The sequence below is a fragment of the Gadus morhua genome, chromosome 16 (assembly GCF_902167405.1).
Source record: "Gadus morhua chromosome 16, gadMor3.0, whole genome shotgun sequence".
Taxonomy (NCBI): Eukaryota; Metazoa; Chordata; class Actinopteri; order Gadiformes; family Gadidae; genus Gadus; species Gadus morhua.
This window is the reverse complement of record NC_044063.1, coordinates 22,652,578-22,678,557: the sequence shown is the minus strand read 5'-3', so window position 1 is coordinate 22,678,557 and position 25,980 is coordinate 22,652,578. Positions and strand designations below refer to the sequence as shown.

At 39.1% G+C, this 25,980-nt stretch overlaps 1 protein-coding gene and 2 long non-coding RNA genes across 6 annotated transcripts in view; 1 reads left to right on the top strand and 2 right to left on the bottom strand.

Annotated features, from left to right (window-relative positions):
• The window catches only part of nf1a (neurofibromin 1a), a 75,467-nt gene that overhangs the window by 45,440 nt on the left and 4,047 nt on the right, over window positions 1–25,980 (top strand). For 2 of the 4 annotated variants that reach the window (XM_030380781.1, XM_030380780.1), the window contains exons 29-56: window positions 3–138; window positions 1,520–1,582; window positions 4,562–4,720; window positions 4,816–4,913; window positions 5,437–5,583; window positions 6,224–6,370; window positions 6,487–6,597; window positions 13,168–13,600; window positions 14,494–14,834; window positions 15,469–15,671; window positions 16,298–16,491; window positions 16,744–16,884; window positions 18,179–18,458; window positions 18,818–19,032; window positions 19,171–19,232; window positions 19,329–19,470; window positions 19,628–19,729; window positions 20,853–20,993; window positions 21,250–21,376; window positions 21,671–21,802; window positions 21,918–22,053; window positions 22,924–23,084; window positions 23,237–23,359; window positions 23,518–23,636; window positions 23,731–23,831; window positions 24,483–24,625; window positions 24,768–24,814; window positions 25,484–25,700. In XM_030380781.1, the coding sequence (XP_030236641.1) occupies window positions 3–138; window positions 1,520–1,582; window positions 4,562–4,720; window positions 4,816–4,913; window positions 5,437–5,583; window positions 6,224–6,370; window positions 6,487–6,597; window positions 13,168–13,600; window positions 14,494–14,834; window positions 15,469–15,671; window positions 16,298–16,491; window positions 16,744–16,884; window positions 18,179–18,458; window positions 18,818–19,032; window positions 19,171–19,232; window positions 19,329–19,470; window positions 19,628–19,729; window positions 20,853–20,993; window positions 21,250–21,376; window positions 21,671–21,802; window positions 21,918–22,053; window positions 22,924–23,084; window positions 23,237–23,359; window positions 23,518–23,636; window positions 23,731–23,831; window positions 24,483–24,625; window positions 24,768–24,814; window positions 25,484–25,700 (4,421 nt within the window). Of the gene's footprint in view, window positions 1–2; window positions 139–1,519; window positions 1,583–4,561; window positions 4,721–4,815; window positions 4,914–5,436; window positions 5,584–6,223; window positions 6,371–6,486; window positions 6,598–13,167; window positions 13,601–14,493; window positions 14,835–15,468; window positions 15,672–16,297; window positions 16,492–16,743; window positions 16,885–18,178; window positions 18,459–18,817; window positions 19,033–19,170; window positions 19,233–19,328; window positions 19,471–19,627; window positions 19,730–19,821; window positions 20,150–20,852; window positions 20,994–21,249; window positions 21,377–21,670; window positions 21,803–21,917; window positions 22,054–22,923; window positions 23,085–23,236; window positions 23,360–23,517; window positions 23,637–23,730; window positions 23,832–24,482; window positions 24,626–24,767; window positions 24,815–25,483; window positions 25,701–25,980 lie in introns of those variants that run through there. The other 2 variants (XM_030380782.1, XM_030380783.1) reach the window with 2 other exon arrangements.
• LOC115561010 (uncharacterized) lies at window positions 8,350–9,509 on the bottom strand. The gene is made up of 2 exons (XR_003979873.1): window positions 9,328–9,509; window positions 8,350–8,616 (listed from the first exon to the last, which is right to left on the bottom strand). It is a non-coding gene; the product is annotated as an uncharacterized LOC115561010 (long non-coding RNA).
• On the bottom strand, window positions 11,315–17,430 carry LOC115561009 (uncharacterized). The gene is made up of 3 exons (XR_003979872.1): window positions 17,107–17,430; window positions 12,931–13,051; window positions 11,315–12,843 (listed from the first exon to the last, which is right to left on the bottom strand). It is a non-coding gene; the product is annotated as an uncharacterized LOC115561009 (long non-coding RNA).

The window sequence follows — 25,980 nt, the reverse complement described above, 5'->3', positions numbered from 1 at the left end:
AGGCTGGACCCAGGGGAGAACCTTGAGGAGAACCAGGGGAACCTTTTGCAGATCACAGAGCGTTTCTTTCAGGCCATTATTGGCTCCTCCAATGAGTTCCCACCACAACTCCGCAGTGTATGTCACTGTCTGTACCAGGTATGTCGTCGACTCTGCTCCCACAGTGGCTTCTGCCTGCTCCTCAAATGCTTTTGTCATCATCTTTGTGTTGATGCAATACATTCCAGGTCATTGCTTCCCCCACATCTATGCAGTGCACGTGCACTGCTAAAATCAAATCACACAGGATTGTAATTTCATGTTCTTGAGTCGTAAAGTAAAACAATTGATGAGGTTTCTTAAGAACTAGTTTAAGAGTAAGGGTTAGAGGGCACTTTGGTGAGCACATGAAACGAGCAGAGATGTAGTGTGAATGAATGCGTTGGATACCAAGGTAGTTGGACAGACACTCCAGGCCACTTACTTCAAATGAGAACAACTACCGCCGTATACAAATTAGAAGGTACAGTCACAGAGGTACATGCAAGGTGTATCAACCAGTATAGTCCAGAATACCTCAGTAACTACTGTCAGAATAATAGGTTCCAACCCCCAGGTGCCTCCCTGTTAAAAACATGAAGGGGTCGACAAGTCCAAAGAAAAGCTGCACCTGCTGATTTCTTTCGATAGATAATAGTTGAGTCAGGACTTCCCCGGGCAAGCCAGGTCCAGAAAGCTAACTTTTTCAGCCTGACGGCGTTCCTTACAGCAGGTGTCCGCTACTGTCAGGGTCGGGAGCACCTCACACCTATTATTTTGTCAGCGTTTCCAAGGAAAATTAAAAAGTGGACAGAACGGGTATTTGACGAGGTGGATGGCAGGGGTAGAGCTGAGCAGTAACAAGCCAACAGGCTTGGAGGAACGGCCTTCCTGATCTGAAGCAGTCGCCCCATTTCAGGTGTCCTAGTATTTGTCTGAGCGCTGAAGATCTCCAGTAGGACGATGGAGGCGGTTAGGTTCCCCTTTTCCACCAATCGTTTTTGTTAGCTGTCCCACCTATCCTTTTTGTTTGTCTGGATCCCATAACTATTTGCCTCCAAGGAGCTTATATCTCCAGGTAGCATATCCCTGGAGATCATTAGAGCTTGCAAGGCATTGTACCAAATCAGGAAGGTAGGAAGGGAACCAGGGAAGTACTTGGTCCTAGATCAGGGCAATTTCATTAAAAATGGTCCACACGAAGTGAAAGTAGACTATATTAGTAGGATGTAGGTATGTATGATTACAAATTGTTTTAATTTATTTTCACCATTATTCAGTTTATCATTTTGTGTACCAGATTTTCAAAACAAATTGTAGACACTTGTACAGTGTTTTAGAGCCCAGTCACACAACACTGTGCATGGACACGTGGCTTGAGCAGTTTCAAGTCCTCCATCCAATTTGAACATGAATATATGTATGCCTCCAGTTATTCTAGGTTTGTACATTTGTTCAAACTGGTGCTGTAAACGTGATTGTGCTCATCTCTGTTCTGTAGGCTACTTGTCACTCTCTACTGAATAAAGCAACAGTTAAAGAAAAAAAGGAGAGCAAAAAAGCAGTAAGTTCAGAGAATCTGTTTTTTTTTTTTCCCCATAGCTACATTCCCCCAAAGCAAAACAAAAAGTTTGCTCTTAGTTCCTTTGATCTATTTTATTCATCTATACATTATTTTAACATGATTTGGTGTTTCTTTGGAAATGCTTTACTCTTTTGTACTTATCCAAGTTAGCATACTATTCTCTTTTAAAACCATATTGTTTCAACTTATTTTCATAAATTAATAATTAATTCCTCTTGAATAGTCTCTGATAACACTGTAGTAACCGTATTTCTTTGCACATGTCATCCCAATAATTGATTCATGTCTTAATTTATTTCTAGATGTATCAATGTAATAACTTAAATTTTATTGGAGACTTCATGGAAACGGATGCTTCAGATATGATAAATCATCAAATTAGACATGATACATTGCATTTATTGGGTTGCATATTGTAGATAAGTGTCTAGCTGCAACAAATATTTAAACTTTAGGAAAGCAATTACTAACACCATTTGAAAAATAATATATATTCAATATGTATTCATTTCATCCGTGTTTTTCTAACTTTCAAAGTGATTTAGAATTAGCTTTTGGGGTTGATAATATTTTAGGAAGCTAGTTCGAAATAATTAAGTGAGGATGTTTGATCCTATGTCCAATGTTTTTACCCTCACTGCTTGAGTGCATGTTCATCTATTTTTTTTAGATTGATTTGGCACTTAAATAATAAACTACATCTGGCATTAGCTAAGGATGGCTTCTGCCGGCTAATGGGGATTAGGATAAAATGGGTGTGCAATTTTGAATTTTGCAATCTTGAAGACATACATTTTTTGGAGACGTTCAATTTTGATTATGTTTCTGTTTGATAACTACTTACTACTAAGTTGGCTATCACTCTTTAGGAGAAAGTTTGTACCCAGAACAAATCTGCGCGATGCCTTCAAGATAACGGCTTGAGGGGAAACTAATGAATAGAGATTTGTGAAAATATTATATGTTTAAATATTCTTTGTAGAACTGTTAGGTGTTGCATCTCTTCACCTTGATCTACCTGGCCATAAAGGAGTTTTTAACAAAGAGGTGAATAGAGTTTGAAACAAGTGATATCAATAACCACATCTCTCCCGGCCATGGTAGGGTGAGAGGCAGGAGCTGTGGCAAGAATGAAAGATGACAATCCGTAGCTCATCCATTTATTATTGCATAATTCTTCAGTCCTGTGATCCACACTGTCCAACCAGTACGCTGAGTTGACTAACAGAATGTTAAGATGTATTTACTTTCTCAGTGCATTCATTTCCCATCCACATCACATGCTCAGGTTATTCTTCATTGCTCACATTTCCAGAAAGTGCAGGAACAGGTTTAGAATACGAAGCATCTCCCTTTTGACTGATTGTACCTCGCCTTGTTAATTGAAAACCAACTTTATAGTACAAAAGCCTTGAATCCAAATGGCAGATAGTTCAGCCTTCACCTCTCATCTGCAAAATAATAGAAGGATTGGCTTTGTTTGATCCTATAAATAATTGTAAATATTAATCAATTTGGGTGTGGTTTGGTTCAAATTGATTCATTGTATTTGTTGTAGACGCCCATCAAAGGGAACTTATGACTTATAAATATTCTGTAAATGATATCAAATCAGTATCCGAGTCTCCAAATGATCCATTATAACATGTTGCTAAAATTTACAGTTTTTGGTTTCTGATTTGAGTGTTTCCCATATCCTAAACGCATGAATGTTAAAAGGCACTGGCATTAACGATCTAACTTGCAACCGCAGTCACAAAACTCATACATTTGGCACTGTTGGTATAAAAGTGATAAAGAGAAATTCAAAATCTAAGGTAGTGTACATCTTATCTTGGTTCTTAAACTCAAACATTTTTGATCTTGAACTGTCATGCTAGCCTATCTTTGTGTTCTGTCCATCAAGGATTTTTGTCATTGCCTTGACCAAAATATTTTGTGGCAGCTCTCTTAAATCAGGTGAAATATGCGTTGCTGAGTTTTTTGTAATGAAATTGCGAGAAATTTTGAAAATTGCGATTTCTTATGAAATGTATATATTTGTTAAAATGTGTTTATTTGGAGCCATTCGTAGACATGCCAACTTGTTTGCAACCATTGAAGAAGTTAGTTTGTTTAGTGACGTTTTGTGTGGATGATTGGTCAACCTCAAGGGGAACTGCAATGATTTGCAACTTTATTCAGAGATGTTGCGCTATTGGACAAATATCCAATAGCAAGCTTGTGCGATTTTGCAGAGATTTGTTGAAGTTGTAAGAATTGCGAAAGTGAACCTGAATAATACTATCGGATAGTATTGGTTCAAAGCCAATGTCATTACCTAAATGTACATATTGCCAAAAAGTAAATGTCAAACAACCACAATGATACTTGCTTGGCAAATTTTCTTACATTTTAGTAATTGCCTTCTTCTGAATATGTCAACGTGTTTTGAAAAAGTGCTCATCTTGGAGGCAGGCCATGATGATGATATGAAAATTCTGATGCACTTTGGCGATCATAGTCATTGTACTGCATGGCTTCATTTTGCATGGTTGTACTTTTTCTGTCTCATTGTTTACTAGTCATTGACTCAATCATACTCCCTATGTTACTTTTTTAGTTCTCAGAAGACTTATTCACTAGCTTGGTGTTTATGGAATACCATGTTTTGCAAAGCTATCCCCCTTTTTGTTCATGTTATTTATTTTTATGTATTAATTTAAATGTTAACGTGATCATTTTAATGCCCTTTTCATACGTTTCCGTCCCCATCCATGGTGTCCCGTTTTCATTACATTTACTTTTATTTTATCCCTTTGTTTCTTGTTTCCTCTTTTGGCTGATACATTTCACATTTTACCTTTTGGTCCATTGCATTCTTATTGCTGTTTTTACCCTGCTGTCCTCAACCCTAACTCTGTATTTCCTTCTGTTCTCCTCAACCCTAACTCTGTATTTCCTTCTGTTCTCCTCAAGGTGGTGAGCCAAAGATTCCCCCAGAACAGCATTGGTGCAGTAGGCAGTGCTATGTTTCTGCGGTTTGTGAACCCAGCTATCGTGTCCCCTTACGAGGCAGGGATTTTGGATAAAAAGCCCCTGCCTAGGATAGAAAGGGGTCTTAAACTCATGTCCAAGGTATGTCATATTGGGACTATTATCTTGGCGGATGAATGATGTTGATGTTTTTGTTGTTGTATTGACTGAAACCAATGACTGTTTTCTGTCTAAAGATCCTACAGAGTATTGCCAACCACGTCTTGTTCACTAAGGAGGAGCACATGAGACCATTCAACGACTTTGTAAAAAGCAACTTCGATGCAGCCAGGCGGTAAGCTCAGTAGAAAGAACAACTTCCTCTTCTTCCTGTACTTTTAACTGGTTAATATATTTGGTTATTGTACCATAAGCATGTATGTATATAACTTGGTATTTATAAAACTAACATATACCCAAGCTGTTGTGGGCTTTAAATGTCAAAAAGACACACAAGATGCAGTTAAATTCTAAAATTACAAAATAATTGTTTGATTTGAATAATGCTTTCATCGTGTAGTGATTTCAGATGCCCCATACAGGACGCTGTCATTAAATGTTTGACATTTCTCATCATTTCTTTATTAAAACGGCAAGATGGAAATCACCATGCATGCAATAATGTTACTCTTACTCTTTCATGGGAGTACGATTGCCGCGGTTGCTTGACCGGATCTGAATGACCACATTTTGGCTGTGTCCTGCAGGAGAAACCCAATAAATGCCTTAGTCACGTGATTGAGCCCATGGTTCATCGATGAAAGCCCTCGGGTTTGACGTATATTCAGTTGTTGTAATTTTCTTATGCTGTTTTGCAGATTTTTCCTGGACATCGCATCTGACTCGCCTCCTAGTGACTCTGTAAATCACAGTCTCTCCTTCATCAGTGATGGCAATGTGCTAGCCCTTCATAGGCTACTGTGGAACAACCAGGAGAGGATTGGACAGTATCTCTCCAGCAACAGGTCAGCGATGATGCAGATATTGAGAGATACACGAGATGTGAACTGAAAAATTTACCAATTTACAAGCATAATGGTGGTACTATACATGTTGGGAACCAAACGAAGGCCAAGAAATCATTCTTTCCCAACACACAAAGCATACATTGCTTCATACAGACATTCTCTCCAGAGCCCAGTAAACATTGTGTCACTACCTCATTACTTAATCAAAAACTGCCAAATATCAGAACTGCAATTAATATTTAATTAGTTATTTTACACTGTCAAAATTTACTATGACAAATGATTGGACAAAAACATTATTATCAACGTCTTTGCTTATATAGCTGGGTAAGCAACCCAATATTCAGCAAATTGCGATACATTTTTATTTCTATTTGGGTGAATGAATAGTTTTCTCTAGGGCATTTGATGATTCCCCCAAATAGACATCAAATAAAAGAAATCGTAATAATACAATTCTTATAGCAATGTTGTGTTTGAGCCTTTTTCCATGATTACAAAGATGCATTGTATATGCCCCATTCAAAACTTGCATTAAGTGTGCCTATATTAATGCAAAGCATAATAATTAAAAAGTGCCACTTTTGAACCATGCTTCTAATCAATATATCAAATCCATCTACTCTTTGTTGCATAGGGACCACAAGGCAGTGGGGAGACGACCGTTTGACAAGATGGCCACCCTCCTGGCCTACCTTGGACCTCCGGAGCACAAGCCCGTGGCTGACACACACTGGTCCAGTCTCAATCTCACCAGCTCAAAATTTGAAGAATTCATGACCAGGTGCGATTGATGCCACCAAATTGGTCTTATTAAAATGTTCTCATTTGTTATGCTTTGGTTTACTTTGATTTGATTTGAACCGATTTGAATGTGTGGTTTTTACAATATCTTTCTAGGCATCAAGTCCATGAAAAGGAGGAGTTTAAAGCGCTGAAAACCCTCAACATATTTTACCAAGCAGGAACCTCTAAAATGGGAAACCCAGTTTTCTACTACGTTGCTCGCAGGTAATGGCTTTAATACACATTGCATCTTTAAAGAAATTGACCAAATCATTGTGACAGGCATGCTTGTGTACCCTAATACTATACTGTTGCAGCTGTTGAGGAATTGTTGCTGATAACTTTGTTAAAACATCTTGAACATGTTTATTGATGACAGAACTACTACATTCCTACTTCCAAAAAAGAGCATTTAATTAACTGTTGTATTTTTAATACCCGACTTATAACCATCAGTTGGGTTGCACATTTATCAGCCTATGAAAGATGAGCCTCCCATCAATTATGCATCCTTTGATTACTCTTAATGTTACAAGCAACTCCCAATACCAATTGAGATGCAGTAATTTCTCAGCCTTGCAGGCCATTTGCTCTTATCATTGCAAAATATAGATTTGTATGCCTACTCTGTTCAATATGTACATAGAGACAATGGACATGTGGCCATAATGCAAGTGCTTGAACATCTTGTATGCTGTGTGACAGATTGAATGTGCCTGAAGCACCCACGTGACCAAAATAGTGAACTTGCATGCTATTTCTAGCCCATTTACTCTTGCTTGCAGGGCTACAAATAAAAGGAAGCTTTAATACAAATACTAATTGCTGTTCATCACAGCACCACAAATTTAAATCAAAGTATTCCAGGAAGCTATTTATGCTGGGTACACCCTACAAGATAATTTGTTCTGTGCCTGATTAACCCCTCCCTGATATATCTATCATCTATATCAGTGTTTCCCCTAAGATTGAATTGTAGAAAATTCACAATGTAATTACATTTGTACACAACTTGCTGTCTAGCTTAAATATCAGGTGTCTTGAGATGAAGATAAATACTCTTTCATTGAACATAATAACCAAAATACAATCTTTTAAACACTTATTCGAATACTTGAACACAAAACAATATAATCTTTAAACTTAATTCAAATGTAATACTTAATCTATCTAAATCAAAGCCTGAGTAGTGGCACAGTTGGCATCCTGCCTGAGCATCTAATCATTCGAGGGCTCTGAAAGGGAAACTCCCATTGGGGAGTTGATGCTCAAGAGCATACAACTGGTGTTCAGGTGTTCCCCACTGTTACCGGTTTCTCAGGTCTTCACCTGTAGATACAAATATAATATGGAGATACAATCTGTCCACTAGGCCTGGGTCTTCCCCGAGGCCAGAGGGCATCCTTACCAGATGCCCGAACCACATAAAATGACTCCTAATTTATTTTTACAACAATTAAGGATGTTTAGAAACACCATCATAATGAAAACTATGTTCATGGCAATGAACATGGTTGGCAATGGTTGTAATCAATGGTTGTAATCCAGAAAGTTATTCTGTTGCCTGGGCGCTTTGAGTTTCCCACGTTCTGTTTTTTGGTGTGTGTGTGTGTGTGTGTGTGTGTGTGTGGGTGCACTCTTGTGTTTATGTCAGGTCTCTGACTCCCTTTTAGATCATACATTTTTTTGGCCATACATTCCTATCTCATAGAGTGCAGATTCTGCCTGGTAACTAGAAGTTCACCCAACAGACTGTAGAAAAGGCGCGCCATTATTTGTTCTATGTATTCTGGGCAGAATATGCACCATATAGTAATGGGACAAATTAATAGTTTCCAAGTTGTGTGGCATGTTTGATGGAAAACTGTTATGGATTATGTTGAGAAAACGTGTTTATGTTTTTACAAAGACAATACCAAACTACTGCGCTAAATTGGCCATCCATATGTTGTAATCCGCCAAAATAACAGGAAACGGTTCATTTCAGAACATTTAATATCCGCATTCAACACATTAAAAATTGTTAGGTGCTGGAGTTACTGATCTATGGAAGGAGAGATTTGAGGAGTAGTTGTTTTGCTGTAGACTGGAAGGTATCTCGGTGAGACCCCGTGAGGAGTAGTCGACCACTCTGTGTCCTCGGCTACAAAAGCTAATGGTGGGACAGATTGACAGGGCCCAGTCTCCGAGTCCAGAAACAACCTTTAGAATCAGGCAGGTGAGGGGTTCGTAGGAGGCATGGCTCTGTGGGATTAGATGGTAGAAATTATGTTTTATTTGAATATAGGCTTGTAAACTGAATATATTAACAGTATATTTATTAGACTTTCAGTACAAAACTAATAAAGGAATGAGAGTAATATCTTAACTATGTTAATAAATTGAAGTGACTCATTTTGTTGTGCCCTGTATTGGTCTAAACTAGTTTTGGTCTAAAACCTTATTTGCAAAGTAAGTAAATTGTGTGCCGTTTACAGTAGGCACATTTGTTTTGACAAACTCCAGTTGTCAGGCAGACTCTGAATCTCAGAAAGACCGAAGTAAGATTCAACCAAGTTTTTTTAGGAGACCACGTGTTTCCCTATGCGAAGGTGGACACCTTCAAAGTATCATTTCATCTTAAACCTCCAGACAGTTTGTGGCTTTTCAGTAGGCAATAAGCATTGCATCTTTAAATTTATGTGCTTGCTTGAAATATTGCAAAGCCTATGCTTATTTTAAAGCATTTCAGTACTTCACATGCTTTGGCTTTCACTAATCAATGAGCTGTTTTATCTGAACAGTGATCAAAAGCCATGCACCACTTCCAGAAAGGTTACACTCTGTGGAAAGGAACATTATTAAATTGAATATTTTTTAACAAAAAATCAAATTACCGTCCGTACATGATGTCCATTGTTTGAAGAATTTTTGCCTCACTATTGTTAAATATATTTGAAGGTTGTTTTGGCTCACCTTTTAGATTTTTTCTTAACTCTTTCTTTGGTGTTGATTGGTGTTTTTTGTGGGTATTCCTGTAAGTTGTTCGGCTCCCGGTTCAACTCATGGCAGCGTCATTGGCAGCATTTTGACATGCCGTTCTGTATAAGGGGGTTACTTGAAGCATGCTTAAATCAGCTGCTACCTCCACAGGCTCCTAATGCGCATTGCAAAAGGAGAAGTTACCATGGGAAGTACAGAGTAGGTGGGATTTGGGAGAGAGGTGAGGAGGGAGGGAATAAATGGAAAGGAAGAGGGGCTCTAGAGGAAACCAACATAACTGCAGTGCTGCTGATGAGGCGGGAGGGAATGCTGAGATTTGCCAGCTGGAAGAAAGTTGAGGATTGAGGGAGTAGCTGGGATATGCTGACCACATCATTTATTTTGAACACTCCATCCAGTTACAGATGTATTCCTTTGAACACCCCTAAACAAAAAAAATTGATTGGGGGGTGGCGGGGAATGTGGTGTATTCCAACCAAAAAAGTAATGTTACCCTGTGATCTAAGTCACGGTGGCATACTAACAAGTTTTGAATTGGTTGACCTATGTTCCCTGTAAGCAGGTCTTAAAGGGTTTGATAACAATACGCCCATAGGGGGTGCTATAATTCTCCATTTCACAAATTGTGGCCTCTTGGACCCATAGGGCCCTATCTTGCATCCGGCGCAATTGACTTTCTACACTGACGCATGTGTCGTTGCTAGTTTGCAACTGGAGCAGAGCGTTCTTTTCCCTCGACCGCCACGCGCCTGTAAATTAGGAAATGATCTTGCGCCCCAAAGGGTGGCTCGGCGAAAGGAGGAGGCGTGTTCTGGCGCAAACGTTCCCTGGTGCTATTTTGCAGTTTCAGAAAACAATTGCGCAACAAACCAGGAAATACCTGGTTTAAAGTCAGTGGCGCGTTGTTCAGATGCTATTTTAAGGGCGCATGCATAATGTTCCTTGTGCACCTCGCGCATACACTTTGCTTCTCTCATCTACCTAGCCACACATTCTTGGGAAATTATTTTGCGAAAAGGACAGCTGGTAATAAGTTGTACTTTTAAATCAATCCATCTGCAAACACCGCACAGCAAACGCATATTTTCTTGACACAGACATCGTGTACAAGCCCATAACTTTTAAGATTGATGAGTATTAAATCGTTAGAAAACATTGTTTTACCGCGAGTGAGTGTTAAAAAGAATGAATGAATTCGGGCGCTCGTGTGTGTATGTGTAAAAGAATGAATGAAAGCGCGCACGCGTGTGTACGTGTAAAAGAATTAATGAAAGCGGGCGCACGTGTGTGTCCATCTGTTTAAACACACGCAAACTAAACAGGTAACGCATAATACAGTCCATGCAGTGTATATTAACGGGGGGACACGTGCATATTATGGACACGAGTCAATAACGATAATGCATACAATACTGGTAAGAAATTATGTTTGTTAATGTGTTGCGTATATCATTAAATAGAACCCCAGTTACCGCATGTCATATGTGTTAAGTTTTCTTTGCCGAAATATATTCGAGGACAAGTTGTGGAAGAAAATGCTATTCCATGTGTGAATTAGGCCATATTATTTAGCCATAAACTGTCTCATCGGAGACTGAAAATCCGCTGTCAAAATATCAACTCGTCAGATTCAAATGCGCTCATGGCTCTTAAAGGGGATGGGAGATGGCACTCTCATTGGTTTATTGCACGTTATGCCCAAACCACACCTACGGGTAATTAGGCTACGTCAGACCAACCCTTTTTAGATTTGCGCCGGGCGCAAGAGTCATTTATGCGCCGGTAAAATAGCAACATCGCCATAGCACCTCCCACAAAGCTACTTTCGCTTGGCGCTTCTCACTTGTGTTTAAGACCGTTATAATAGGGGCCATAATGTCCGTCGATTTTACTGTACATTGAACTTTTTAAATAAAACCACTGCTGCAGATTACACAATATTTGGTACACAAATGGCTGATTAAAAGTTATGTAAAGACTTTTTATTTCAAAAGAATTGCAGATGAATACCAACATTTTGCTATGTTCAAAACAATCACAATTCCACTTGACAATGAGCCAGGACCTGTAAACTAAGTAGGCACATAGAACTCATTTTATTTTCAATTCCATAATTGAATAAAGATTTTATAATATAAATTCATCTCATTTCATCATAACACGTAGTCCTGGCCTACAGGAAAGAGCAGTTTATATCTTGACTGTATCCAATGTTGTGTTGGTCACACATCCAGAAACACCAACATGTCAATTTCAGGAAGAATATATTTCAATGGGATTCCCCTCTACATGCTCTGACCCTACCCTGGAGATGTGCTTCTTTTGTGGGGAGAAATTAGCCAACAGTTGGATGAAGCAAGTTGCATGTTCTCACTAAATTGTGCACTTTTAATGTAAAAAAATTCTCCCAAAAATGTTTTGTGCTGGTGAAGGGGGTACAGGGCTTAAAAAATATATCGGAATATACTATTCCGATATATTTAATAATGTATATAATATATATATTAATAAATATATATCTATTTTTTTTTAAAGAATAAGTTTGAGAACCACTGCTCTATGGAATATAAGCAAATCCACAAATGAATTAGTTTGCATTAGTCGTCACAATTGGTTTTACATGGATTTCTATGTAAAGAGTTATATTTCTGTATAATTTGAATGTTTCTATACTGAAAAAAGGTAGTAAACTTTAACATTGAGTAAGCTAAAATTAGCTGCCAGAGTAGTGGCTTAGCCATGTAAGGGAAGGAGGCTGAGAGAAACGCATACTTTTTTAAATTAAGATCAAGGTCATGATTTCATAAGCAGTTGCAATCTTATCTTGGTTTGTGTGGTTAAGCATTTTCAATGTTGATCTACACAACCCATTTAAACTACCAAAGGTGTGTTCTCTAGATCCTTGGAATCCCGACGTGCATCACTCATGCTGGATATCTGCATTTGCTCGGCCACTTCAGGGTCACATGCTGCCCTTTTTCCACCTTGCTCAAGCTCTTTCTCCCGTTGTGTGTTCACCTTGTCCTCTGTAGTATCAATCTCGATGAATGGCCTCATCTCTTCAAGCACTATGCTAGCATCACATGGCCCCTCCAGCCCTCCTGCTTCAGGTGGGCTAGAACCCCAGTAGTCTGAACTGCTCACCAAGTCCATTTTGCTGTGTGAAGGCCGAAGGGCACCTATCCGTTTCTGTAGGCAGCGTACTTGACATGCCAGTACCAGGGTAGAGACTAGCAGACAAAGGATTACCCCCACAGCTGAGCCAATAGCTACCATTGCCATCTTGTTGTCAATTAGACAATCTGCAACTGTGACATTGGTAGTACTATTGGAGTCTAAGGAAGGATAAAAGGTACCCATTGGATCTTGGTTATAAATAGTGAATGAAAAGCCTGTTAAAGGAACTTGAACTGTTGTGGTAAAAAACAATGGCAGGTTGTTCAGCAGTAGAAATGAGTAGATCAAGGTTGTAGAACTCTCCATTGTGCTCTGGCGTAAAGAAAGGAATTTGTGTATTATTATTTGAAGTCAAATGCATTGCAAGCCCCATCATTTTATAAAATGTAATATAAATACCTTCTTCAGCAGAACCTTCCTCAATTATGTGCGCTCCTGGCCGATCGTGGGTCCAAAGTTCATAAGATGCTGTGAACACGCTTCATGGACACTCTCAGGCTGATTCAGTGTTTCTTCAGGCCTGTGTTAGAACAAAATAACAAATAAAAAAAAATGAGGGGATATAAAAAAATACGCATTCTGCTTTTGTTTAATTTAGCTGACCCATGATTTTGTCTGCCCTTCTTTGCCCTTTAGGTTCAAGACTGGACAGATCAATGGAGACCTCCTCATATACCATGTCCTGCTCACCCTCAAACCCTACTATGCTAAGCCTTATGAGATTGTGGTGGATCTGACGCATGTTGGGCCCAGCAATCGCTTCAAGACAGACTTCCTCTCCAAGTGGTTTGTTGTGTTTCCAGGCTTTGCCTATGAGAATGTTGCAGCTGTCTTTGTCTACAACTGTAATACCTGGGTACGGGAGTACACAAAGTACCATGAGCGACTTCTGACTGGTCTTAAAGGCAGCAAGCGGCTACAGTTCATTGACTCTCCAGCCAGGCTGGCTGAGCACATTGAGCCTGACCAGCAGAAACTTCCAGCAGCCACACTGGCACTGGAGGAAGATCTCAAAGTGTTCCATAATGCACTGAAGCTGGCCCACAAAGACACCAAAGTCTCAATCAAGGTAATTAGGGAGCTTTCATTGTTTGTGTCTGATATAGATATTTTTCGCTGTTTTTTTTACCATCACTACTCAATCAGGAATCCAATTTTTCCATACTTACTATCCATTCATTGCCATTGCATACAATGACTTGGTTTGCATAGTTACAAATCAGGCTTATCATTACCATTCCACCGATATGCAAAGTTAATCCTGAAATGATAGCACACTTATTTGAAGCTACTTGGCTCTTGAAAGTGTACATCCGTTACTATATTTACATTCTTAAATTCTTAAACAGAGCTAGGGCTTGCCCCAATACATAATTTCAAGCTTCTCATAGTCCTTATGTTTCCTATAGCTATTCATTTTTAAATGTATTGAAAAAAATTGGCACGTTTATGGATAGATGAATTAAGTTTTCAAACACCTTCACCTCTCTATAGAGGTGTAGGTGTCAACAGTCATCAATCAAACCGTCTAGGCCTAGACTGTACATTTAATTTACATACTTGCATACATTTTATTTTATTTGTTTGATTGATGACAACTAATGATATACATTTTTAAAGCACTTTGCATGATTAGGCCCACAGGCTAACCACCTGTGCTGTATGCTAGGTAATTAAACTATTCACATTTCCTAAAATGTTCCTTAAGATTTTTAAGTGATATATGAAGCGATCTGCCCCCATGGTATGCAATTTTCTGCTGACAATTTTGGCACTTTACGTACTTGACACCATCAGTTAGTTTAAAGTGCTCCCATAATGCAGATTTCTTCATCTCAAGCATAACGGAAGGTGGCAACATAATGTCCCATACCAAACTTCCTAAGGATAATTTGGTTAATGAAATATTTGAGCCCTATTCAAAAATGAACACAATAATAATCCATTTTGTCCATTTGTCAGGTGGGCTCCACAGCCGTGCAGGTCACCTCCGCAGAGAGAACTCGTGTCCTGGGCCAACCTGTGTTCCTCAATGATGTCTACTACGCCTCAGAGATTGAGGAGATCTGCCTGGTGGATGAGAGTCAGTTCACTCTCACCATGGCCAACCAGGGCACCCCGCTGACCTTCATGCACCAGGAGTGTGATGCCATTGTGCAGTCAATCATCCACATACGCACGCGGTGGGAGCTGTCGCAGCCTGATTCCATCCCCCAGCACACAAAGATCAGACCCAAAGATGTCCCAGGCACTCTGCTCAACATCGCTCTCCTGAATCTGGGCAGCTCTGACCCCAGCCTAAGGTCAGTCACATAAAGATGATGCTGGTCTACTGGAAAGGGGCTGTGAACCCATATCTGTTTTTATATTTATTTTTGTAAACTTAGAATGTCTTATGGTCTTTAACATAGTAAACTATGCCATTTCATTCTGAAATAAGACCATAATTCAGAGAAAACAGGAGTAATATCCTATTTTTTAGCCTGTCGCCAGTAACCCATTTTTAAACGTTATACTCTGCTCCAAAAGCAGAGTTATTTTCTGATGTCAAAGTGCCTTTTTTATTATTGTCTTCGACGTCACGACGGAGTGACGGCTCGCAGTAAGGTGTGTTTGGATGTGTGGAGGAGCTCTGTCTGGGCAGTGGTTGATGTCCAAGAGAGGCTTGTGCGTCTCGGATACAATTTTGTATACACAATTAAAAATGTTATGAACAAAAACTGTTTGTCAAAATAACAATGTCTAAATATATTTGCGTCTATATACGCATGCATTTATGTGCACCTATTTTTTTTAATTTTATATATTGATATAAATAACTAATTTTGTTAAAGCATTGCATAATAATGATTTTTTAAGCCCTGTTTCCTTTCAAGGGTCATCTGCTGGCCTGTATTCATTAAAACCATTTTTTTTGTGTTTCACTTTGTCTAACAGATCTGCAGCCTACAATTTGCTGTGTGCTTTGACCTGCACCTTCAACCTGAAGATTGAAGGCCAGCTGCTGGAGACGTCAGGCCTTTGTATTCCAGCCAATAACACCCTCTTCATCGTGTCCATCAGTAAAACCCTGGCAGCCAATGAGCCTCATCTGACATTGGAATTCCTTGAGGAGTGTATATCGGGCTTCAGCAAGTCCAGTAAGTAAAAGAGGATCATGTTTGATTTGAGTATATTATCACTTTCTGAATGTAACAAAATGGACACAATTGACCCCACCAAAATTATCGAAGCAGCTGTTACCGTTTACCCTACAAATTGTAGGCAGGGAAAACATTAACATTATCACCTAACCCTAACCCTATTATCACGTTAAAATATAAAACAAAATAATAATCTTTGCGTACATATAAACAGACAAATCACAACTAAGTGGGCTTTGTTTGCCAATGAAAACCACATCTTGGGAAACTAAGGTTGTGTTTAATGGATAGATTTGTAACTTGTGATGCATATTACTAGGTCCATCAATACAGCGTGGTGGGTACCTAGTCAATCCCCATTGATAAAAAAAACAAACAAGCATGGATACTCAAGATATGGTCGTTTGGTCGTCCGAACCCTGGCTTTGCTTAGATGAACTGCCTATTTTTGGCTACCCGGTCGGTTAGCCACAGCATGTTGGGAATGCATCTGCATACTTTGTTTGTAAACCCATGGATTTAGTTTTTTCTTGTAGTTGACCTTCCTCTGAGGTGGCTCTTAATATTGTATCAAGTATTCTAAAATATGAATGAACACTTTGTTTTCCTCATTTGCCTCTCAGGTATAGAGCTCAAGCACCTGTGTCTGGAGTACATGACACCATGGCTTTTGAACCTGGTGCGCTTCTGTAAGCACACGGACGACGCCAAGCGGCAGCGAGTCACGGCCATCCTGGACAAGCTCATCACCATGACCATCAACGAGAAGCAGATGTACCCGTCCATTCAGGCAAAGATTTGGGGGAGTTTGGGACAGGTATGATTTGAACACTTTCCGTTAAGTACACTATGGCTAGCATTAAACAGAAGCTAGCCATTGGCAGGTCCTATAGGAGTGGGATTGTTTAACAGAAGATTATTATTAGGATTTTGAATCTGAAACACGTAATACAAAGTTATGTTAGCTGTATTAGTAAACCTCACCTTTTGTTGGATAAGTCATATTATGAATGAATTTGAAAGTGTTTTAGCATGTGAATATGCTTATTGACCATTTCTTTGCTCTTAGATAACTGACCTGCTGGATGTGGTCTTGGACAGCTTTATTAAGACCAGTGCTACAGGGGGCTTGGGCTCTATCAAGGCTGAAGTCATGGCTGATACTGCAGTGGCCCTTGCTTCAGGGAATGTTAAACTGGTCTCAAGCAAGGTGAGAAAATAGCCTTTTTTTTTCTCTCCTGAGAGATGTGTAAATTATTTTCTAAAGAAAACGTCTGTTTATAAAATAGAATCATGCATCAATATAATCCAGAATAAATGCTGCATAAATTACAAGGAAGGAAATTGTTTCAATGAAACAAAGTATATCACACATTAATCAACCACACATTGGCATCACATGTATACAAAAACATTTGAATAATACACTTACCCCTTCAAGGAAACACTGCCAGAATATTACATTTGAGATGTCAGTTTCTGACTTAATATATCCAAAGTAGCAAAGTAATGGTCCGTTATTTATTTAGTGTGCTCATCAGACCAATTCACCCTCCAACTGAGCTAAATCTCCACAATGGAACAGACATACAAAACAAAAGCCTGGCCCTTGCCTCTGTTATTGCGTATAGCAATCTTGGTGAATGGGAGGCATTGTGAAGATGGTTTGCTAAATATCACATGTAGGTCAAGTGTTATTTGAGTTGCTGAATTTATTGGTTATTGGCTTTTGATTTTACATTAACTAATGACATGCTGTAGGTATTTTACAAGATGCATTGGTTCTTACTTTTACGTCTGTTTTGATCAAATGTACCAGCCACAACTGATGTCATGGCAGACAAACGGTGACAACACAATGGGTCCTTGTTTCTTCTTGTCCTTATGTCACCCTAACCTAGAATTTATCGTCATAGAATTGCTATATTCCCTTAATGTATCATACCCTCCAAAATCAATTCTGGCAATATTTCCTTGTACTACTAGTACTACCACTACAATAAATAATAATTAAATCGTTTTTGATTATTTTTTAAATATAAGCTTGTATTTGTAAACCTAGTTATAAATGTAGAAATAAATAAAATATTTACTATAGATTTGTATTATTTAACATATCATTAAAAAAAGATTTCATGGATCTGCTCTTTATACGCAGTTTAAAGGCTAGTGTTATTATTTCTAATAACAGCATGAGAACACGCAATGCGATTTAATCAACAAAATCCCTATATGTTTGTTTGGTATTGAAAAATATCCCTTGAAATAAACAGTTGGGGCAAGATGCTTATATGACTTGTTTAATGTATTTTTGTGTAAGATGAAAACATTTTAAGGCACTAAGGCTTTCTCTTGTTGCACTGAGGTTGTGGACGATACAATAATAAAATATATATATTAAAATTTGAGATATTCAATGGTTGGTCATTAAGTGGTTTAAAAGTTGTCCTAAATCGTTGATCCTCAATTGAATAACATTTACTGGCTACTCCCTCTTTCTCTAGGTCATCAGTCGAATGTGCAAGATCATCGATAAGACCTGCCTGTCCCCCACACCTACACTGGAGCAGCACCTCATGTGGGATGACATCGCCATCCTGGCGCGTTACATGTTGATGCTGTCGTTCAACAACTCTCTGGACGTGGCTGCCCATCTGCCCTACCTCTTTCATGTAGTGACGCTGCTGGTGGCCACTGGACCTCTCTCCCTCCGGGCCTCAACGCATGGGCTGGTCATCAACATCATTCACTCTCTCTGCACATGTTCCCAGCTCAACTTCAGTGGTGAGGCTGCAGTCCCTGACTCTTCCCTGAGCTAAATTCCGCAATCTCAAAGACTTATTTTCTTTCAAAGGCTTCTTGTTTTCCTTTTCATTTATTATTTCATTAAGTAGTGTTGTTGTTCTGCCTAAAAGTCTAAACCTACTGTGTAGCAGTTGATTGTTTGTGTTTCTTGTTACTTTAGAGTTGATTAGTTAATGTTTTATTTACTAATAAACTCTCAAACCACATTGGGAAGTCTAATGATATAAATGCCAAAAGAAAAATATATACAAAGGACTATCAAATCTCATAAATTCTCTGTAAAGACAATGGTTAAAATATGTACTTTGTTTTCTGATGATTTCTCTCTAATCTTTCAGAGGAGACGAAGCAGGTGCTGCGACTCAGTCTAACTGAGTTCAGTCTGCCGAAGTTCTATCTACTGTTCGGCATCAGCAAGGTGAAGTCGGCGGCAGTCATTGCGTTTCGCTCCAGTTACCGTGACCGCTCCTTTTCCCCAGGCTCCTATGAGAGAGAGACATTTGCCTTGTCTTCTCTCGAGACGGTCACTGAGGCCCTGCTTGAAATCATGGAGGTTTGTGTTACATTTACAAACATCACAAGTTGGGTCTTTCCCTATCTTTATTGAGCTCCTTGCAATTTCCTTTTGATGCATTGGTCAGTGTAGTTTAAGCTGCTTTTCTTAATATTTATTATTCGATCTCTTCACCAGGCATGCATGAGGGACATCCCAGGCTGCAAATGGCTTGACCAGTGGACAGAGCTGGCACAGAAGTATGGACTGTTACAATCTTTTTTTTTTTTTTGTATTTGTTGAATTTGTTTACACGGCCTGAGAATAACGTGTGTGTGTGTGTGTGTTTTGGCCAGGTTTGCCTTTCAATACAATCCATCTCTGCAGCCAAGGGCTCTGGTTGTGTTTGGTTGCATCAGCAAAACGGTGACCCATGGTCAGATCAAACAAATAATTCGCATCCTCAGTAAGGCCAGCCCATTGCTTAGCATAGACCGGGTGAGTCTTCTCACATTACCTCATTATCCTGTGCCTAACAGAATACAGATGGTGTTCAATAAATTGCTGTTAATAACTTGCCTTCAACCAGAGTTCATACGGAAACAATAACCACTTGCTTGATGTCCTTCTTTTCTTTAATAAAATGTTTATCTAGGGTCTGGAGAGCTGTCTGAAGGGGCCAGATAATTACAACAGCCAAGTTCTAATAGAAGCTACAGTCATTGCATTGACAAAGCTACAACCACTGCTCTGCAAGGTATGGCAAATGCATTATAATCAAAGCCAGTCCAACAATTTGTTAATTTTATAATGTATGATCAACAATGTATGGTTAAATTCTGTTGTCAGATGCCTCCATTGGTTTACACTAAGGCCCCGTCCACACAGAGCCGTTCTTGTGCGTTTGAGCCGACCGTCCAGACGGATCCAGCAGATCCGGTGCCCGAAAACGCACTTTTCTGAAACCAGGTCCCAGGGTGGATTAAAATAAAAACTGGCCTATGCGGTTTCGTGTTAGGATTCGTGTGGACGCCTGAAATGCAAACCATGACGTCATTGCCCCAACCCTCGACCCTCTAGCCTTAGTGATTGGCTAGCCCACGGCGTCTCAGAACGACAACAACAATGATGGTGGACTACATGCTTGTGATGATTCTGCAGCAGATAATGTTGAGTTGCTAGGGCAGTATTTAATGTTGCTCCGCTACCAAAATAAGCTAAAAAGGATTATGGACAGACACGTACACCAAATCTATTTAGAAGAGAAGAAGCTGAAGAGCTGTTATTGTTACTTGTTCGTCTCAGACTGTATATTTGTAAAACAGCGCGCAGGCTTTATGCCCATGCTCGCCTCTTCTTTTTTTGCTGGAGTTCTGTAGTAGGAGCAGCTTCCCTTAAGGGCCTGAATGTGTACTACAACGTTTCTACAGCTCGATGCAGTTTCGCAATCAATCTGTCTTTACGGAGATAAACCTGAACCGCATCAAAGGAAAATGTATTGTTTTTCGCCCGGGTGGACGGGGCCTAAGAGCGAATGTTCAAAGAAAGTTTAAAGTGGCAGCTTCTCAACATGCACGGTGCTAATGGGGATCTTTAACTTTTTATCTTGAAAAAAAAATAATGAAGAAATTAAAATAGAACTATGATAATGATGGGAGCAGAAACACACACAAGATACTCTACAGGCCCTCTACAGCCTTCAATTCACAGCCATTCAATTGCATGTCAGAAATGTAGGTCTACACGGTTGGTAGAAAGCAATATGATACGTTGGCTTTAGAATTCAATGAAGACAAAAAATCCATGTGGTTAACTTTGCTGAGTGGGGGTTAAGGATAAATGTTAACCATTGTTTGTCCTTCTTTGTTTTTCTGTACTAGGAGTCTCCCATGCACAAGGCTCTGTTCTGGGTCGCTGTGGCTGTGCTGCAGCTGGATGAGGTCAATCTTTATTCTGCTGGAACAGCCCTACTCGAGCAGAACCTTCACACCCTGGACACATTGCGTGTCTTCAATGACAAGGTAGCGAGCAGAAGTACATACACCACCATGTGTAACTCTAATAAGCCATTACAAGCTTACCCCCGGATGTATCAGTATATGCAGACCACTGAACAGGCTGGCTGGTTGATCAGTGGCAATCTCACATTACACTGGAGGGGCCGTTAAAACCTAATGCTATAACTTAATGTGAATTGCATAGCTGTGTTTGTGACAGATAAATTCTGGGAAGCCTTTTAATTTTTCCTTTTCCCTTTTTTTTTTTCTGACTAACCAGAGTCCAGAGGAAGTGTTCATGGAAATAAGGCATCCTTTAGAGTGGCACTGTAAGCAGATGGATCACTTTGTGGGATTGACTTTCAGCTCCAACTTCAATTTTGCACTGGTGGGCCATCTACTCAAAGGTAAAGTGTGTGCGTGTGTGTGTTCTTATAATTCATTTTATAATATTTAATGACAATGACCTATCTTATCCGCTGTGATAATTGATTGTGGGATTATCACTTGAATTATTAACACTTCCAACGATGACTCATCTACCTTATTTAAACTAATATCTCTCCCAGTTTGCATATTTTGCTTAAAATCCACTTACCCACAATCGAATAAATGCAAAAAGATTGCAGTCTGCATTTCTTCGTTTTTAGTACAGCCTTGAGAGAAAACAAAAAAATAAAATTGTATGTTCTATCTTTTAGGTTATAGGCATCCATCCCCCACCACAGTTGCAAGAACAGTCCGCATACTTCACACACTTCTGGCGCTCATCAGCAAGCATTTGAAATGTGACAAGTTTGAAGTAAACACCCAAAGTGTTGCCTATTTGGCTGGTATGTATACACTTTTGTTCATTCATACCAATGTGATAATATCTATGATGTAATGATAATTTCAAATTAACCGTTTTTTCAAATGCATCATTTTTTTTTTTTTTTTTTTTATTAGCTCTGCTGACAGTCTCTGAGGAAGTCCGAAGCCGCTGCAGCCTTAAGCACAGGAAGTCATTGCTGCTCTCTGGCCTCTCCATGGACACTGTCCCAATGGAAACCTATTCAAGCCACTTGGCTGAACCCAGCTGCAGGTAGGCCAACATATAGAATTTTCTTAAAAAGTGAGAATTCTGCCCGCAGACATATCAGGGTTTCGATTAGCCAACAATTACCGTCCATTTGCCGGCTAGAAATACAATTGGCCAGTAAATATTTATCTTGGCCGGGAAATATTTATTTTATTTATAAATTACGGTAACCCAACATTGCAATATGAAAATGCATAACAATTAAAATCATATTTCATGTTTTCTATTGGCATACATTGAAGAATTGTCAGTGAGAATGCATTAGAATGCATAGACCTACCCTTCTGTGACAAACTCAACAATCACACAAGGCTCTTGGTCGCAGTAGACTACAGTTATGGCGAAACCGAAAGAGAAATTCTTAGAGAAACCCACTGCTAAGTTAATATGGTAAGAAATTTGTGAAGAGGAACATGGGAAATGTTGAGGCAAAAGAAAAATTATGACAAACTAATCTTTCAGGCTGAAGTGACTGGAGATATTGACATAACTTATCTTTTTTTTTTATAGTCCTTTTATACTAAACTCTATTGTACATTGAAATTTTTCCCTCATCAATGAAATGATTACAAATCTTGAAGCTAATTTTAAGTTCTAAGAAGGAGGCGGGCTGTTACTTCTCACACCTACTTTGTGTTATATTTTTATGCAAGTACGTGTGGTGTTTTTGTGTATGAAATGGGTCTCCTCAAGTGTCCCGAGAAGCTTAACCCTCTCTTAGACGTTGTCGTCTTCAGAGCTAAATGTGTCAGAGCTAAAACGTGCAATAATGCCTCTGCTAAAAATGTTAGTCAATTTCGTTAACACTTAAAAAAAGATTTTTTTTAAGGTTAGAAGGCATTTTTGCAAGCTTACTTTGTGCATTCTCTCCAGAACCTTGCGGGAAAATCAGCCGTGGACTTCACCAAAGGTATCGGAGCGCTACCTTACCGCACACCACTATCCCACCGTCGGCCAAATCAGCCCCCGCACACGGAAGTCCATGAGCCTGGATATGGGCCAACCTTCACAGGCCAACACCAAGAAACTCCTTGGTAGGACTCCCCTTTCGCATGGATTAACTAATGTTGTTTCTTGTGCAATAAGAATTTTATGTGTTGGAACTAAATAATATAAGGAATGATGCAGTATTGTGCAAGTGCTAGCTTGGTTTTTATAGCTCTCATTTATCTTATTGCATATGTAGGTACGAGAAAGAGCTTTGATCATCTAATATCGGATTCTAAAGCGCCAAAGAGGCCTGAAATGGAGTCCGGCATGACTACCCCACCAAAGATGAGGCGCGTGGCGGAAACCGACTACGAGATAGGTAGGGAGGGATAAGAAATGTTCTATCATTTTCAGTAGATTAGACTAAGAAAAAAAGAAATACGGTTCCTACTTTCAATTTTGGGCTGCATTTGTCAATTAATTATTTTTGTGATGAACACATTTCCCATCTCCATTTTCATCACCCAACTCATGCAGAGACCCAAAGAATGGGCAACTCTCACCTCCGCAAGGTCTCTGTGTCAGAGTCTAACGTCCTTTTGGATGAGGAGGTGTTGACTGATCCAAAAATTCAGGCTCTGCTTCTCACTGTGTTGGTGAGTTTGCAAACATCACCAAGTTGAGCATGATTTTATTTCATTTGATTAGTGTGACTTGATTCTGTAATGTAACAATATACTGCTTTTCCAGGCCACCCAAGTCAAATACAGTACTGATGACTTTGACCAACGTATATTATACGAATACCTAGCCGAGGCAAGCGTTGTCTTCCCAAAGGTCTTTCCTGTTGTGTAAGTAACTGTACTAAAAGTATATCATTCAATAACGAAATTCATCCATAAGATGAAAGGGCTGTATGGGGTGAGTTGCTTTCAGCTGTGAAATTGTTTGACATGTTAGTCCTTTAAGATGCTCTTATAGGCGTACATTTACTTCAGTGATGGACTGGTATTCCAGGTCATAAAGGAAAGATAAAGTTGACTTTAGAAATGTATGTAGTAACTTATGTTTCCTTGAATCAATCTTTCATTTTCATACTTGTGAGACTAAATACAAGCAAGATGTAAAGAATTAAGAACATGTTTTTTATCATTGGTCTACACTTAAATATACATTTCAATCATTTATTTTACTGTTTTAATAGCTAGTACTCTATAGAAATTTGTTGGTGTCAGTCTTTGAACAACTGAAGGCCGTGCACATAAGGGGAAAGCGATTACTGAATGTTTAGAGAAGTTCTTCCTAATGTAATCTGGGCTGCCCTTTCTCACTAAAGAAGCATAATCTCATGCATCCTAATTTAGGAACAGTTCCTATTTTTGGGGACTATGGGATAAACTGTCTTGAAATGCTTTGTTTGGCAGCTTTCTTATGATTTGAATTCAAGCATGGATATGAACAATAACTAATATTTATATCATTTTCTTGAATATCTTTCTCAGCCACAACCTTCTGGACTCAAAGATCAACACGTTGCTGTCCATGTGCCAGGACACCAACCTTTTGAACCCGGTGCACGGCATCGTCCAGAATGTAGTCTACCACGAAGAGTCGCCGCCACAGTACCAGCCCTCTTATCTACAAAGTACATTATTTTCTGAACATATTCGTAGAACCATTGTTATAATGAATTGATTGTTATGCCCATTTTTGGTGATTTGGTTACAACGTCCAAATAATTTGTTTGTTTCTTTCCTCTCCTCACCCCTCTTTCTGCTATTTGACAGGCTTTGGCTTTAATGGACTCTGGAGGTTTGCCGGCCCCTTCTCTAAGGTATGAATCATGACCCTACAGTCTTATATATTTAATTTAAAGAATCTGAAATGTAGTCACCGTTCAGAAAACACTTCCCATGCGGACATTATGGGTCTTGGAGGGAAAATATACAGCATGTTAAATAAGGCTGCGATGCCAAATTTCAGTTTTTTTATAAAGCGGGTTGGGGGGCATGGCCGTTTAGGTATGACAACAAGTTATATCGCCCCCTTTACAGAGCAACCAACCTTTTTGGGGAAGTCGTTACTACACGTGCATTTAATTTGACGAATCTCGGGGGTTTATATTTTAAATAATATTTATTAATAGTATAGTTTACTTTTATATTTTTAAAAGTATACACAATTTAAAATAATTATTTGATTGGGGCACTGTACTGCACTGTTTTTTAAGTATAGTAGATAAGTTGATAATTACATAAAATGAACACAAAATAAACGGAATAGTCTGTCTTGCTTTGCAAACACACTTATTCCACAATATTCGTCATAAAATATGTTCAGCAGCATGGTTAAATATATATATGCATAACATATAATGTTACTACATGGAGCAGTGCAAAATAATTAATCTACAAAAATGTTAAATGTTAAAGATATTATAAATATTTTCTTCATATATCTTCATATGAAATACCTTGGTGTTAATCACTACATCATTCTGCAGCAAACCCAGATACCAGACTATGCAGAGCTGATTGTCAAGTTTCTGGAGGCCTTGGTTGAAAGCTACCTGCCCACAGCCGAAGAGGAGCGCAGCGAAGAACAGTTGCGCACGCCGACCTCCCCTTACCCACCCTCCAGTCAGTGTCAGCTCAGCATCACAGCAAACCTCAACCTGTCCAACTCCATGACCTCCCTGGCTACATCGCAACACTCACCAGGTCCGTGTATGCATATCCATTTGGAAACAATCTCATTAATGCAGTCCTCTCTACTATTAGTTCAATAGTAAAGAGGTTAGTGCTTTGCGTTTTTAAATAGATATATTAGGACTAGGTCATAATCATGGCTTTAACAAAAATTAAACTTAATGGCTCAATATTTTTTGACACTTTTTTTGATAGCCGCAACTTTCCCCCTAGACATTTATTTTCAATGAGAAACCTAGCAAACACAGGAGCCTGACGATGTTGTCCGGAACAATTTCGCAGCTGAACTCCA